Raw genomic sequence first — 14,774 nt, 5'->3', positions numbered from 1 at the left:
TGCTGATTATACATGTTAACATGTTAATGGGAGCAAACGATCGATGAGCGTCGGTAAATATTTCTGGTAAAATCAAGCAAATACTCATGTCATAAAATTTCATTTGAACTTTAAAACATGTTAAAGTAACTATTTTACTAAATTAAATCGACAACGGGTCGCATACTAGATTCTTATACAAAGCTAAGCTCGTTTTATATATATGATACAGGCCCACTGGTATTAAAATATATAACATGGTCAAACATGACTAATTTTTAATAAGATTAAAATAATATATTCTTTAGTTTACACAACTATCTCTCTGGAAATGCTTTGATTTTCAAAATCATTAGCAGACAACATTTTTAAGTTAACTATGCGACTGCAAATAAAAATTTATTAATTGTGATTTATACGATATACTTTTTTCACAGTACACCGTCAAAATGTAAACAAAGAAATAAGAATTTCTTATGATAGGTAAAATTTGCTTTTTTACAATAATTGCCGATTTCATGTTGTCTCACAATAGCCATGGATCGATAAACCTATAAATACGTAAGTATATACATTTATTCCATTTGATTTTTTGTACATTTTAAAAAAAAACGCTGTAACTTGTAAATTTCAAACCGAAAGTAGACAAAAACACTGACTGACCTTGTACACTGAATATATTGATCATATGACTGTGAGCAAAATGCAAATCAAAGAAGCTCATGCTCATGTGAGAATGAAAAGATTATATGGCAGAAATACATTTAGACCTATTTCATTGTGAAATTATCAAGATTCTATTTTTATGATCAATGAATTTTGAAATTGATACGATATGTCAAATGAAATGTGCAGTCGTGCAAAACTACGACCTTATTTCTTGACATAGACGTATATATCCTGTTGTGAGTTTAATAACTGTAAACCTAGCTTCAAGCTGGTAAGTGAATAAAATCATATTTATGTACGAGTAGGTGAATATTACTTAGCAAGTCAAAACAATTCTAATATAAAAGGCAATATCATTTAAAGAATTAAGATTTTATCTTGAGTCAGAGTAATATTATAATGTTCCTTTTTGAATTCATTTTGTTTGGGTAAATTGCGAGACTTTACTGTGATTGTTGAACTTGTTCTAGGTTTGGTAAAAAGACGTAGCACTTCATCATGTGTTGTCGTGGTATGAGTTATTTGCCCTTGTTGTTGGTTCTGCTGACAGCAACAACTTTTATAGTGACCTACATCATAGCAATCGCAAAACATGACGTGTCTCCAGACTTTCCATACATTAGGTAGGATTTTTTGTTTCAAAATTTACGTTTATAATGCATTATGACTATAAAAAGATCTATTCCAAGCACTTTTCAGTTGCTAAACAAAACAAAATTGGAATGTATATTTCAGCTGTTGGATGACTGGGATCAGAATTCAATTCGTCAGCATTCTGTAAGCCTGTAATTTAGACTTAGTCTTCAAAATGCTGAAATTTCTTTTTGTTCTGGTTTTGTTAAACAGTTTGAAGTTTTGATTAATCTTTGCGAAGGTTTCACCCCCCCCCCCCCCCCCACCCCCCCAACACACACACACACCTGTACACACAAACACGACCCAACTTCCTCATACCCAGATTATCCGCAAAATGTCAACAGTGCACGAATGCACGAAGTAACAGGGCACTTGTCATTGAGTCTAAAGTTCAGACGAGAACGGACTGTATCGTAAATTATTTTTGTAGCGCAGCCAGTGACCATCATTTTGTACAATGGTTGCAGTCAAGTCGGTGAACATATTTTTTAACAACATCAAAGTGTTTTTGTTTAACACATGTCAGATGTCACGCTCACATATGTTAAAAATGCTTATGAAAGTAAAATATTTAAATTTCAGTGATACGGGAACCAAACCACCAGAAAGTTGCATTTTCAGCCTGTTTTTGAACATGTGCGCTGCATTATGTAAGTATCTTGATTATTGTTTCACATTAGTCACAAAAATCAATTGTCGTCAACCTCTGAGTCACGCGGGGAAGTTATTAGTTGCTTGCGGTGAAAAAGCTAGTGCGGAGTCCCGGAACTGTATGTTAAATTATGACCTATTATTGAAAATGGCCCGATGATAAAAATGATAAATATTGTGAGCAGTGTATATTGACTACTTGTGCAGTCACTTAGTTTTATACTATAGCGATTGTAGCGACAACCCGTGAGATCGAGTCTCTTAAAGCTTTGAACGTAACGAACTGAGTATCAAGAAATCGCAGCATATAGGGATAATGGAAGAAGTATGTGCCTGTGAGAACCATGTGAATGTAATGCTAGCGTCTGCTACTATTTCGACGCTTCATTATATAAGGGAACGAAAGTTAATGATTTTAAAGCGAGGAGGAAACATCTTTGATAAACTTGATAATTATCATAAATTTTGACACGATATGCTGCTATTTAAAGACACTGACATCAAGATTTGGGCTAAACATTATCTTTCTTTTAAAATTGAAATTTTGTCATATTATGAGTATAAGAACACGGGTTTTTGTTTCTAAACTATCTTAAAATCAAGAAAAAGCTCGAGTTGGGAATCGAATCTGGTTCGCCGCGGCAATAAAAATATTTCTGCGGTCTTGACCAAAACACCGAGACATACGTATTCAACGGTCCATATAAAGTTTTATAATTAAGGCAGTTTACCTCCGGTACCCATTTATTAACGCTTTTCAATTTCGAATCGAAACAACTAATTATTACCTGTTTCCATAATATATAATGTCTCAGTAACTCAGTTTCAAAGCCTTTAGAAAAAAGAAAGGTTTTCCTTAAGAAATATAGCAATAATTTTCTGATATCTGAAAAAAATAATTTTCTGTAGTACCATCTGAAGGCCAGTGACTTTAAGTATATCGATTAAGGTAGATTTCAAAGGATTAGGTGAACATCTATGACATGATATTATTATTACAGGTTTGTGCACTATCTACGTTCGCTACAAGTTGGTGGAGGTGTTAGGGGATACCACGGAAGATACCAAGTTAAGAAGGTTGAATAAACTAGGACTTGGACTCGGAATACTTACTGCCCTAGGTCTTAGCCTTGTGGCCAACTTCCAGGTACATGTTCGAAACAACTTTGACATCAGATGTTCGATTTATTCGGACAGTCCTAACAATTTTTTTTTTCTATCAAGATGCCGAGATTCACTGCGAATCTCTATTTCAGACGATTAATGCATACAGTCTAACCTGTACTAACGGTCACCTCCGATCAGCGGTCACCTCCGTTCAGCGGCCATTTTATGACGCCCCCGACGGATTTTCCTATATTTTATCACTTTATTCAGCGGCCACCTGCCGTCCGCGGCCAGCGGCCACCAAAATTGCCTCCCGACCGCCGTATTTGACCCCTTTCAGCGGCCATTTTTCTTCCAAAATCAATTATTTTTAGGCAATAATCGCCGAAGATATCCGATTTTTGAGAAGCACGTGATTGCTAAGTTTCGCGTGACCTCACCACAAGAACGACAAAATGACATGAGCTTCTCAATTAAAACTGATAACCAAAGGTGTAATCCCCTTTTTGTTATGATCAAATGGCCAGTAATTATCGGCAATTAGCGTGTCACCTCGGGTCAATTTTGTTGTTCACAGTTTGACCTCGGTTAAAGATAATACTCGATAACTAACTAGTAGTATAAAATTTGTGATTTTTCATACTTCTGTCATCAAAATACTATTAAATTTATACGAAATTAATTGTGTTTGAAAAAAAAAATATAAACCACTCCATCTTTTACCGAACGTAACGGCAATCGTAGATTTTAGCGTAGACAATAAGCGCGGAGAGTAGCTTCCCTTACCAAAATGGCGAAAATTGTAAACAAACTTGTTTTGAAGTTGGAAAATTGTCTGTAACATTTTTTGTAGTAAAACAATCACGCCGAAGTTTTAGATTGCTAAGAAGACCATTCGTATTGCGAAGGCAAATGCACGTCATTGTATCCTGGTAAAATAATAATGGGAAACCATTAAAAATGGGCCTAAAGGCTAAACTGGCCAGAAGTCTGAAAAATACATATATTGGCTGCACCTCCGATCAGCGGTCACCTGGCTTTAGCGGCCAAATTGTCTGCTTCCCTTGGCTGGCTGCTTAAGACAGGTTAGACTGTATAATGAAATTAAAGTATAATGATTAAATCATCTGGTATTTAGTATTGTTTGCTATTTCTTAAAACCAACAACAATAGAATACTGTGGTTTACATGCGTTAAGGGCACCAATATCATGTGGGTCAGTGCGAACCCTGAAAAAGTTAGACGTTAATCAAAGATAGGCAAGGAATCACAGAAATGCCGCTTAGATGGTCTTTATGTTCACCAAAATAGTCCGCATTATCAATTATGCATGTACGGACAGTTGCACTTGGATATTTTTCTGCCGAGATAAATTGTTCCAGGAATCTTACTATTACTATACAAAAATATATGACGTGGTTTAAAAGTATTTTATTGAATACAAATTTATATAATATTTACATCTCAAATACAAGACTTAACAGCGGTATATGCCAAAGGGTTGGGTAACAAGTTTTCTCAGCATTATTACATATCCTCCCCATGTATAGTAGACGCAACTTGACCGCGATGGTTGACCTTAGGCTGATTATTCATATCAGTTATTTCATTATAGAAATCAAGGGTGCTTAGGGGAGCCGTGTATATTTATATGGAATTAGTTTGATTACAGTGCAGTATCAAAGTATATATACTTACATTTGATCAATTAAAACTTTCCAATACACTAATTTATATTTACACAAAATTATATATCCTTTTTCTCGTGCAGCTCGTGTTTTACGTACACTCCTTTTCAATAATAGGTTGTGCCTCATTATGTATTATAATGCAAAGGTCAACCATCGGGGTCAAGTTGCGTCCACTATATGATGTACAGTTAGTTATTCACTTAAGTTTTACTATTATATGTAGACGTTCAAAGTTAAATGCAACGAATTTGAAATTTTAAGACGTAAAGTATATGTTTATTTTAGGAAACCAATGTTGAAGCAGTGCATTTAACAGGGGCGGCTCTTGTATTCGGTGTGGGTGTGGTCTACGCTCTTATACAGACATCTCTGACATATCACATGGAACCAGAGTTCAACGGAAAATATATATGCCGTGTACGACTGACCCTGACCATCATCTCAGCCCTGGTCATGGTTATGAGTATCCTTAATACATTGTCCATATGTTGTGTTGTCAAAATTACACGAGTTTATTTATTTCAAATGTGATTTGATGAAAGCCCGTTAGAGACCTCCGATTTCTGTAGCAGATTTGTTACGGTAGCTGTCTTTTAATTCCTTTCTTCTTGCTCCTTTCCTCTATTAGTCTGAAACAGCTCTGAATGTTGAATTATTTATTTATGAAAAACGGACGATCGGTGGTTCTACTCCGGTTCAACTAATGTCGAGTCTGCAAAAATGACCGCAGAGAGACCAGGTGTCAGTCATCTAGCATGGAAGCTGGAATGTCGTCATACAAAGTTTGTCAAATTGCACAAAGTAAAAACGATTTTTTTTCTTATTTGACTCACTGTCTAGTTTGCTTCCTGATACACTATCTGGAAATCATGACCCCAGCTGGATACAACCACGCTATTTCCCGGTCGAACCTACAACTGTCCACTTTATTCATCTTTTATTAGTTATAAATGAGGTTTTGAATCTGTTTTTAACCAAACCAAACGAAATACATGTATGTACAAATGAAACATGCTAGGTAACAGCTAGTATGAATTCTCTCTCCATCTGTATAGAAATATAGATGCCCTTAACTTTTTGAAGCGATTGCCAGTGCTACGGTTTCAAGAATGCAGAAAGACTCAAAGACGGACAAGCTGCACTGGAAACCAGATGAACCGGTACGTAATTTAGTTTAAGTACGAACTAAGATATCTTCTGTAAAAATGTGTTTATTGTATTATTGTTATGTGTTACATTTCTATGATTATATGGATTACATGCAAGTTAAATAATTAAGCCACCAGTCGAGTGAGGTTTGTTAACTAAGCTTATTCTCAGCAAGTAACTGACAACGTCCGAGGGAAGATAAATTGCTTTATATACATGTATATGGTTATAAATAGTACAGGATTTTTTAGAATGTCTTGAAAGACCCTGCTAGAACAATCCTTGCATGCTAACCAGGATTTTCTGGTGTTTTCGTTGATGCTGCACTAACCTCGGCGTACAACCAGGTTACATGATGATTGTTGAGCTATGACTGAATGTCATTTGAGCCGCACCATGAAAAAACCAACATAGTGCGTTTGCGACCAGCATGGATCCAGACCAACCTGCGCATCCGCGCAGTCTGGTCAGGATCCATGCTGTTCACTAACGGTACCTGTAATTGCAATAGGCTTTGAAAGCGCGGATGCGCAGGCTGGTCTGGATCAAACGCAGTATGTTGGTTTTCTCATAGCGCGACTCATTTATGAATGAATACGCATCTGTTATGGCGGTAACTCTTCTTACCGACTATACGTTTGCCCTCGAGCCAACCGGATATACCCATCCACATCTACAGTCAGTGAAAAATTCTCAAACTCCTGGGACGTATTAGTTGCTAGTTTTTAACTCGACTTTATGAAGTATACTATGTTTAGAACTATTTTACTCGCCATGGCGTCCGCGTCCGTGTCCACACATGTTATTAATTATGTCCCCCTTTGTACTTGGAATTTCAGGTTAAAATCTGATGTAATTTCACTCTGTCTCTGTAACTACATAATGGATTTGATTTAAACATAGAATACTATAAAAAGTGGGAAAAGTGGAACGAACAATTAACACAGGATGGTTTTAAGGTTTGGTTACTAAAAAATAACGAGTCTTCTTCAGGGTAACATAAAATTTGACGTATACTATTACTAACATCAAATAAAACAGGGTCCATAACTTTGGCTAAACAATTTCATGAATTTTGTTCTCTTTTACCTTCAGGTGAATTTCAAGTTAAACGTTGTAGGCATTTTTATTTCATTTCGGTTATTACTAAGTGAATTTGTTACAAACTTAAAGCAATATGTTTTTCATCATCACTCAGACCATATGACACAAGATGCATTATTCTAGTAGAAGTATGTTATGCAAAATATTCCATAAATTGCCCTTTTTAGCTCACCTGAGCTAAAGGCTCATGGTGAGCTGTTGTGACCGCTCGATGTCCGTCGTCCGTCGTGTCCGTCAACATTTTCTAAAAAAATCTTCTTCTTGAAAACCACTGGGCAGAATTACACCAAACTTCACAGGAATGATCCTTGGGTGGCCCCCTTTCAAAATTGTTCAAAGAATTTAATTCCATGCAGATCTCTGGTTGCCATGGCAACCAAAAGGAAACACTTAAAAAATCTTCTTCTCAAAAACCAGAAGCCCTAGAGCTTAGATATTTGGTTTGAAGCATTGCCTAGAAGACCTCTACCAAATTTGTTCAAATCATGACCCCGGGGTCAAAATTGACCCCGCCCCAGGGTCACTTGATTTTACATAGAAAAATCTTCTTCTCTAAAACCAGAAACCTAGAGCTTAGATATTTGACATGTAGCATTGCCTAGTGGACCTCTACTAAAGTTATTCAAATCATGACCCCGGGAACAAAATTGACCCCGCCCCAGGAGTCAAAATATTTCTAAAAATGAACCAGAAGGCCTAGAGCTTAGATATTTCACATGTAGCATTGCCTAATGGACCTCTACAAAATTTATTCAAATCATGACCCCCAGGTCAAAATTGACCCCGCCCCTGGGGTCACTTGATTTTACATAGGAAAATCTTCAAAAATTTTCTAAAAATAAACCAATAGGCCTAGATCTTAGATATTTCAAATATAGCATTGCCTATTGGACCTCTACAAAATTTGTTCAAATCATGACCCCGCCCCAGGGGTCACTTGATTTTACATAGGAAAATCTTCAAAAATGTTCTAAAAATAAACCAGAAGGCCTAGATCTTAGATGTTTGACCTGTAGCATTGCCTAGTGGACCTCTACAAAATTTGTTCAAATCTTGATCCCCCAGAGTCAAATTGACTCCGCCCCAGGGGTTACTTGATTTTACATAGGGAAATCTTCATAAATTTGCTATAATAAACCAGAAGGTTAGATCTTAGATATTTGATATGTAACATTGCCTAGTAGACTTCTACAAACTTTGTTTAAATCATGACCCCCGGGATAAAATTGGCCCCGCCCCAGGGGTTACTTGATTGTACATCGGAAAATCTTCCAAAACATTTCTAAAAATCATCAGTTTGACATTTGAAACATGTAGCTCATATTACTCAGGTGAGCGATCCAGGGTCATCATGACCCTCTTGTTATACTTAATGTTTCGATGCACTTTCATTCTTTCTCTGTTATTACTAAATGGTTTTGACCCAAACGTACACTGTTGTCCCACATCGACATCCACATCTTGGGCATTAGAATAGTCCCTCTAGCGATAGCTCTGGTTTTCTCAGATATGCCCTATATCACTATCCAGCATCGAAATAGTCGAGTACACTGTCTCCTCTGATAACTCTTGTTTTACTATTTGGCTGTTTTTTATATTTAAGAAATAATGTATAAGAAAGCCGTGTTTTAACGTTTTTAATACACGAAAGTGGTTATACGTCCGCGGAATAATTTAACGAGGGCGTAGTCCGAGTGAATTATTCTGGCGAAGTATAACCGATTTAATCTAAAACAGTAGATAAAATAGAGCAGGTCAGAGACCACAAATTCCAAAAAGTACAGGGAACTTACTGGGAATGAGGTAAGTGTATACCTGGGATTAAGGTAACGTCTGTGCGTTCTGATTGGTCAGTCATGTAAACAAACCCAGGAAGTGATTATTTTTTCAAAATTGATATTTTTTCACTGCATTTACAGTATTTTATTATACATTTTGACAAAATTTGCTACATTTTATGTGTATGAAAAAAAGTTTTATCAAACGAATTTCTCCCGCCATGTATATGATGTAAACAGGGGGCCATCTCATTCACACGAAAATTACTTAAATAAAGTATCACTATTCATATGTTTTTCGTCCGATATTTTGGTAGAACTAAGATAGTTTTTGAAAAACTTGTAATTAGATATACATGTTTCGATGTATGGAAGGCCGTACACGCCATAATGTTACAATGTAAGTCTATGGGAAAACAATTGGTGGTCTCTGACCAGCAGCGCTCTTTCTTGGTCGCAATAAAAACGTCGACATCATCGCATGTTAACATGACGTCATTTTAGCGTAAGCGTGTTTTAACAGAAACAAGCATAATATTTTTTTACCCAATTGAATGTGTGATATTTTTGTATTCTTTCTTACAGGGTTTTGCCGCTCATATTGCAAGTACGGTAGGTGAATGGATAACTGCCCTGGTTTTCCTCTTCTATTTCTTAACATTTGTACGGGACTTCATGAGGCTAAAGATTGATGTCCGGCCCCAGATCTACGTGAGACACCTTGATGAAGAGCCCACATACCCTGGCGAGTATACCAGACTGCTTGCATAGCCTTGTGGCACTTCTTCTAAGAGAACTAGGAGTGTTGAGACGTTTTAAAGTGCCGGTGCGAATTGTCAGTGAAAAACTGTTATTTTATAGGAGGACCATATGTATAATAAATGATTTTGACCAGAAATAAACGTTTAGTTGAAGCATTAAGATTGAAACATCTGTTATTTCAAGGAATGATAACTGTAGGTTTTGAGACTTGGAAGAAAAACAATAGTTTTAAGAATTTTTAAAGGAATGAATTATCAACATTTCTTTAAGCCTTTGGCACATATGTCGCATTTGTTATTACGGAGGACAAAACAGTGGTCATGATTTCCTCGTTGGATTGTTGTTGTTACTCTATAAGAGGTATCCAAGGAGTTCATTTTGACTCTATGTACTTAGCTTTTTATTACAAAATAATGAAAATATGGTCATGGGCCAAGATGGCTGAAGTGTACATATGTTTTCTTTCAGTTTACTTAAGATTTGCTAAGATTGTTTGGTTCACAATGTGATCTCTGACTTTTTTGTATGACGAAGTTTTTTGAAGAGGACCAAATAGCGTTATGCGTAATAAACGTGGAGGAGAAGTTGTTCAGGAGAAGGTGCTCCATATACACGTGGAGAAGAAGTTGCTCCATATGCACATGGTGGAGAAGTTTGGATTTATTGCAATATATTTCTTATTTGGTGCCTCTGCTTTTTATGTTATCTTGTTCATTGTTGTTTCATATTTTGTTGTTATGTTGTTTTTAACATCATTTTTCATGGTGTTATTATTATAGATTAATACTAACATGACTCAATTAGCAAAGGCTAGACTTCAAACAGCGATGAAGAACTTCACAGCATGACTTTCATTACTAATTTTCAGTTGATTCTATTCTGTTCCTAGTATAAATTATAAGTATCCGGAAATACGGAAAAAAGATGAGTCAGTCAACACGCTGGTAATTCCGAATCTAACGGAAGAAAAATGTTATTGTTATATCATCGAAACCATAACATTCATCACATAATTTAGTCATTACAAGAAAGAAGAGTTTGTTTATTTTTATTCAGAAAGATATTGCAGTTGTCATATGAGCCGCGCTATGAGAAAACCAACATAGTGTGTTTGCGAACGCTTTCAAAGCCTATTACAATTAAAGAAACCGTTAGCGAACAGCATGGATCCTGACCAGACTGCGCGGTGCAAATGCAAATGCAAACGCAAACGCAATTGCACTACGTTGGTTTTCTCATGGCGCGGCTCATATACATATACCTTGAAGATCTGCGTGTGAATCTGCCTTTATATATTGTATTGTAAGTCCATATAAGTAATATGACAAGTACAGCTCAACATTTATGAACATGAGCATTTGTTGTATGTATATTTTTGTCTATGCTTTATACATAATGTGGTATAGATTCTATTGTATTTGTTATTTGAAAGATTTATTTTATGTATATCAGCCATGACCCATACGTTTTGGCATTGTCCATTTTTATCGACCTGGCGGGGCGGAGTTTCGCGACGGTCCACCGCATTATTGTGCAGGATATGTCCTGATTTCTTATTCAGTGGCCATCTACTTCACATTATAACCAGTGTAGCGTTGAATACAAGATTAAACAATTATATTGTTCTAACCTATTTTGCTCGTTTTTTGAGATTACTATTATTTGCATAAGTCAGAGATTAACTCCGCCCCGCCAGGTCGATTAAAACGGACAATATATGTAAATGATTCAATCAAAAGAAGAACTCTAATCAGATATACTAATCAGATTGTTGCATATAGTTTGATACAGTATTGCAGCTCGAATTTAATGTTACATTCGGAATATTATCTTAGTGCACTAAACTGGCGTTTATATCGCGTCTAGATGGTTTCTGTAACATTTAGTATCCGAAAGACGAGTCTGGCGCAAAAAGTAACAGAACCACAAAAAGCCCACATAAACATATAAGTGTAATTGCCCCTCATTTCTTGCCTAAATACAAAATAGTACAAACTGACCGACTAGGGTAATACAGACTCAGAAAACACCGAGTCAATGCTGATTCAAATGTATCAACTTGTTTGGTATAACCTTGTTTTTTTTCAAAACATATGCTTTTTAATCATACATTTAGTTTCTTTTTCTCATGAATTGGGAATTTTGATCATGTTGTCATTGATTTATATAAAGTAATCATCATTTAAATGATAAGAGTTGTGATTAATTTAGCCGAGTGTTAATCAGCAAATAGTCTCGTCAGTTTCATATATCTTGTCGATCATTGTTTATTAGTCCCCTACTGGTTGAAAACCAGTTTCGGGGACTATAGGAATGCGCTTTTCCGTCCGTCCGTCCGCAATTTCGTTTCCGGTCCATAACTCTGTCATCCATGAAGGGATTTTAATATTACTTTGCACAAATGTTCCTCATAATGAGACAACGTGTCAGGCGCAAAACCCAGACCCCAAGCTTAAAGGTCAAGGTCACAGTTAGAGGTCAAAGGTCAACAGGACTTCTTTCCTGTCTTGTCCATAACTCTGCCATCCATGAAGAGATTTTAGTATTACTTGGCACAAATGTACCTCATAATAAAACGATGTGTCATGCACAACATTCAGATCCCTAGGTCAAAGGTCAAGGTCACACTTGGCAATCAAATGTAAACATGAACAGGGTCTGTTTCGTGTCCGGTCCATAACTCCGTCATTCATTTAGGGATTTTAATATCACTTGGCGCAAATGTTTCCCATGATAAGACGACGTGTCATGAGCAAATCCCGGACACCTGGCTCAAAGGTCAAGGTCATAATTGGAGGTCAAAGGTCAACAGGGCTTTGTAAACTCTGCCATCTATATAGGGATTTTAATATTACTTGGCACAAATGTTCACCATGATGATACGACGTGTCATGCGCAAAACCAGGCCCCTAGCTCAAAGGTCAAGGTCACAATTGGAGGTCAAAGGTCAATAGGTTTTTTTATCCTCTCTGGTCCAGAACTCTGTCATCCATCCAGGAATTTTAATATTACTTGGCATAAATGTTTCCCATGATGAGATGACGTGTCATGCGCACAACCCAGAACCCTAGATTAAAGTTCAAGGTCATACTTGGAGATCAAAGGGCAATGGGACTTTTTCCTGTCCGGTCTATAACTTTGTCATGCAAAACAGGATTTAAATATCAGTTCGCACAAATATTCCCCTGGATGAGGCAATGTGTCAAGCGCAACACCCGAGCCCTTAGCTGCAAGGTCAAGGTCACACTTGAAAGTCAAAGACCAAAAGGGCTTTTTTCCTGTCCAGTCTGTAACACAATAATCCTTAAAGGGATTTTGATATTACTTGGCACAAATATTCACCACCATGATACGGAGTGTCATGCGCAAGAACCTGGTCCCTAGGTCTAAGGTCAAGGTCACACATAGAGGCCAAATGTCAGATACAAGAATGTCTTCGTCCGGAGCATTTCTTCTTCATGCGTGGAGGGATTTTGATGTAACTTGGCACAAATTTTCACCACCATGAGGCACCCTTGTTTTTAGAATTACGTTCCTTTGTTTTACTATAAATAGATTATATTGTAACTTATTTATTACTGGCTGTAGGAAAAAATTGAGACCAGTTTTCTGTGACACAACATGCATGTTACATCCAATTTTTAGGAGCATTTTGACCTGTCTCTACCTGGTAAAGAGTTTCCTGTGGACGTATATTATATAGATTTTTTAAGGATTAAATTCCCTTTGTTGTTACTATAGATCACTTATATGAAACTTTTTTTGATAATCGGCCAAAAAATGCCATATGTAAACAACTGTAGGTTTATATATATATAAATTTTAATCCAAGTGTTTTATTATAACATATTGTATATATAGTACAATATTGTTTATACATCATTGACAGATATCAGTTCATTATGTTATACTGCAGTAGAGAAAATTAGGTGCCTTCCAGTAGGGGACTTTGTATTGCATGGCAATACTTCATTCACATGTTGTATTGTCAGTTTGTGCATTTTAAACATGTTTTTATCTTTGATAAGCACAGTAAAGGCATGTCTGTCGTAGCATTGTGATATAATATAGTGCCCATTCGCTTTGCATTAATAAAAAATTCTCATTTAAAACACTGAATCTTTGGGTTGTGTTTTCTCCTACATTGTGAAATCAGCACCAACGTAGTAAGATTACAAGACGAGGTGTTTGCAATGGAAAGATCGTAGCTTTGTGATCCATCCCTCGCGATCTTAAACACTTGGGAGTCATATTTCGCATATAGGTAGTTTCATCGTCATGATACAATGATTAATATATGTTGGTCGGCATGCTATAATGTGAAACAGTATGTAGCAATTATGAAGTCTTCATTCCTTCTTTTTTCCGGAGTTCTGTGTTTTTCATCTTTCTTATTATCATTGGCAAACTAGTGGGGGAGGTTGTTCAGAACTGGGCATCAGAAAATCATAAGTAGTTCGTCGTAAAAAAGCTGTATTTCGATAAGCGTGTGTTGTAGGGCCGTTATACCTTGGTGTATCGCTTTTGAACGCATATAAATTATACAAAAACAAGCAACAAAAACAACTGAAAACGACAATAACAGCCATACTGTAATAACTTACCAGACAATGTAGCTTTTATACATCGTGATTGAAGAGTCTTAATGCTGTCCTGATGTATAAGTAAAACTATATGCCAGACGACCACTAGACCATTTGCGGTATTTATCACTCCAAGTCGTACAATTAACTGGTCACTAGTGAACCAGTCCGTATGTTCACCTGTCTAGCTCGAACAATGTTGATTGAGAGAAAACCAGTCCATTAATAGGTTAGTGATATTTAAATTGAAAGACTATTCTTCTGGCGTGGTAACTGAAATTTTGCTAAAGGGGTGTCGGCATCATTAAGATATCTTCTACGCCCTTGCTGGTTCAGTTAAAGCGGGCATCTTTTAAAGTAAAGTTATAAAGTAATTACTATAATTTTTGGAAACTCCTGGGGTGGGTAGAGTGCTAAATGTGCGCTCTGCATTTTTGACATATTGGCTGAATGTGTTACTTTGCTCGAACCTCTTTAACCCTCATCATGCTGGCCACGATTGATACTGCCTTTGTGACCAGTGTAGATCATGTTCACCTGCACATCCGTGAAGTCTGATCATGATCTGCACTGTTCGCCATTCAGTCAGTATCTTTTTGGTAAGCATCCCCTTTAACAGTTAATGGTACTTTCCAAATTGGAAGATGGACAAGTTTATTATAGAA

The 14,774-nt window shown here is 36.6% G+C and overlaps 1 protein-coding gene across 3 annotated transcripts; it reads left to right on the top strand.

Moving 5' to 3' along the window:
• Nucleotides 1-390: 390 nt before the first annotated feature.
• LOC123536158 (DNA damage-regulated autophagy modulator protein 2-like) lies at nt 391-13,640 on the top strand. Of its 3 annotated transcripts, none has more exons than XM_045319060.2 (7): nt 391-540; nt 1,119-1,271; nt 1,867-1,934; nt 2,937-3,082; nt 5,019-5,196; nt 5,817-5,893; nt 9,350-13,640. In XM_045319060.2, the coding sequence occupies exons 2-7, from the start codon at nt 1,147-1,149 to the stop codon at nt 9,533-9,535; spliced, it is 780 nt and encodes a 259-aa protein (XP_045174995.1). In that variant the 5' UTR covers nt 391-540; nt 1,119-1,146; the 3' UTR covers nt 9,536-13,640. The 3 variants fall into 3 exon arrangements, with proteins under 3 accessions (XP_045174995.1, XP_045174998.1, XP_045174996.1); XM_045319063.2 differs by having other exon boundaries at nt 426-462; XM_045319061.2 differs by lacking the exon at nt 391-540 and adding an exon at nt 733-919.
• The last annotated feature ends 1,134 nt before the right edge of the window (nt 13,641-14,774 follow it).

This window comes from Mercenaria mercenaria, chromosome 17, assembly GCF_021730395.1.
Source record: "Mercenaria mercenaria strain notata chromosome 17, MADL_Memer_1, whole genome shotgun sequence".
In the NCBI taxonomy this organism is placed as follows: domain Eukaryota; kingdom Metazoa; phylum Mollusca; class Bivalvia; order Venerida; family Veneridae; genus Mercenaria; species Mercenaria mercenaria.
Note: the sequence above shows the minus strand (reverse complement) of the source record. Positions and strands in the feature narration are given on the sequence as shown.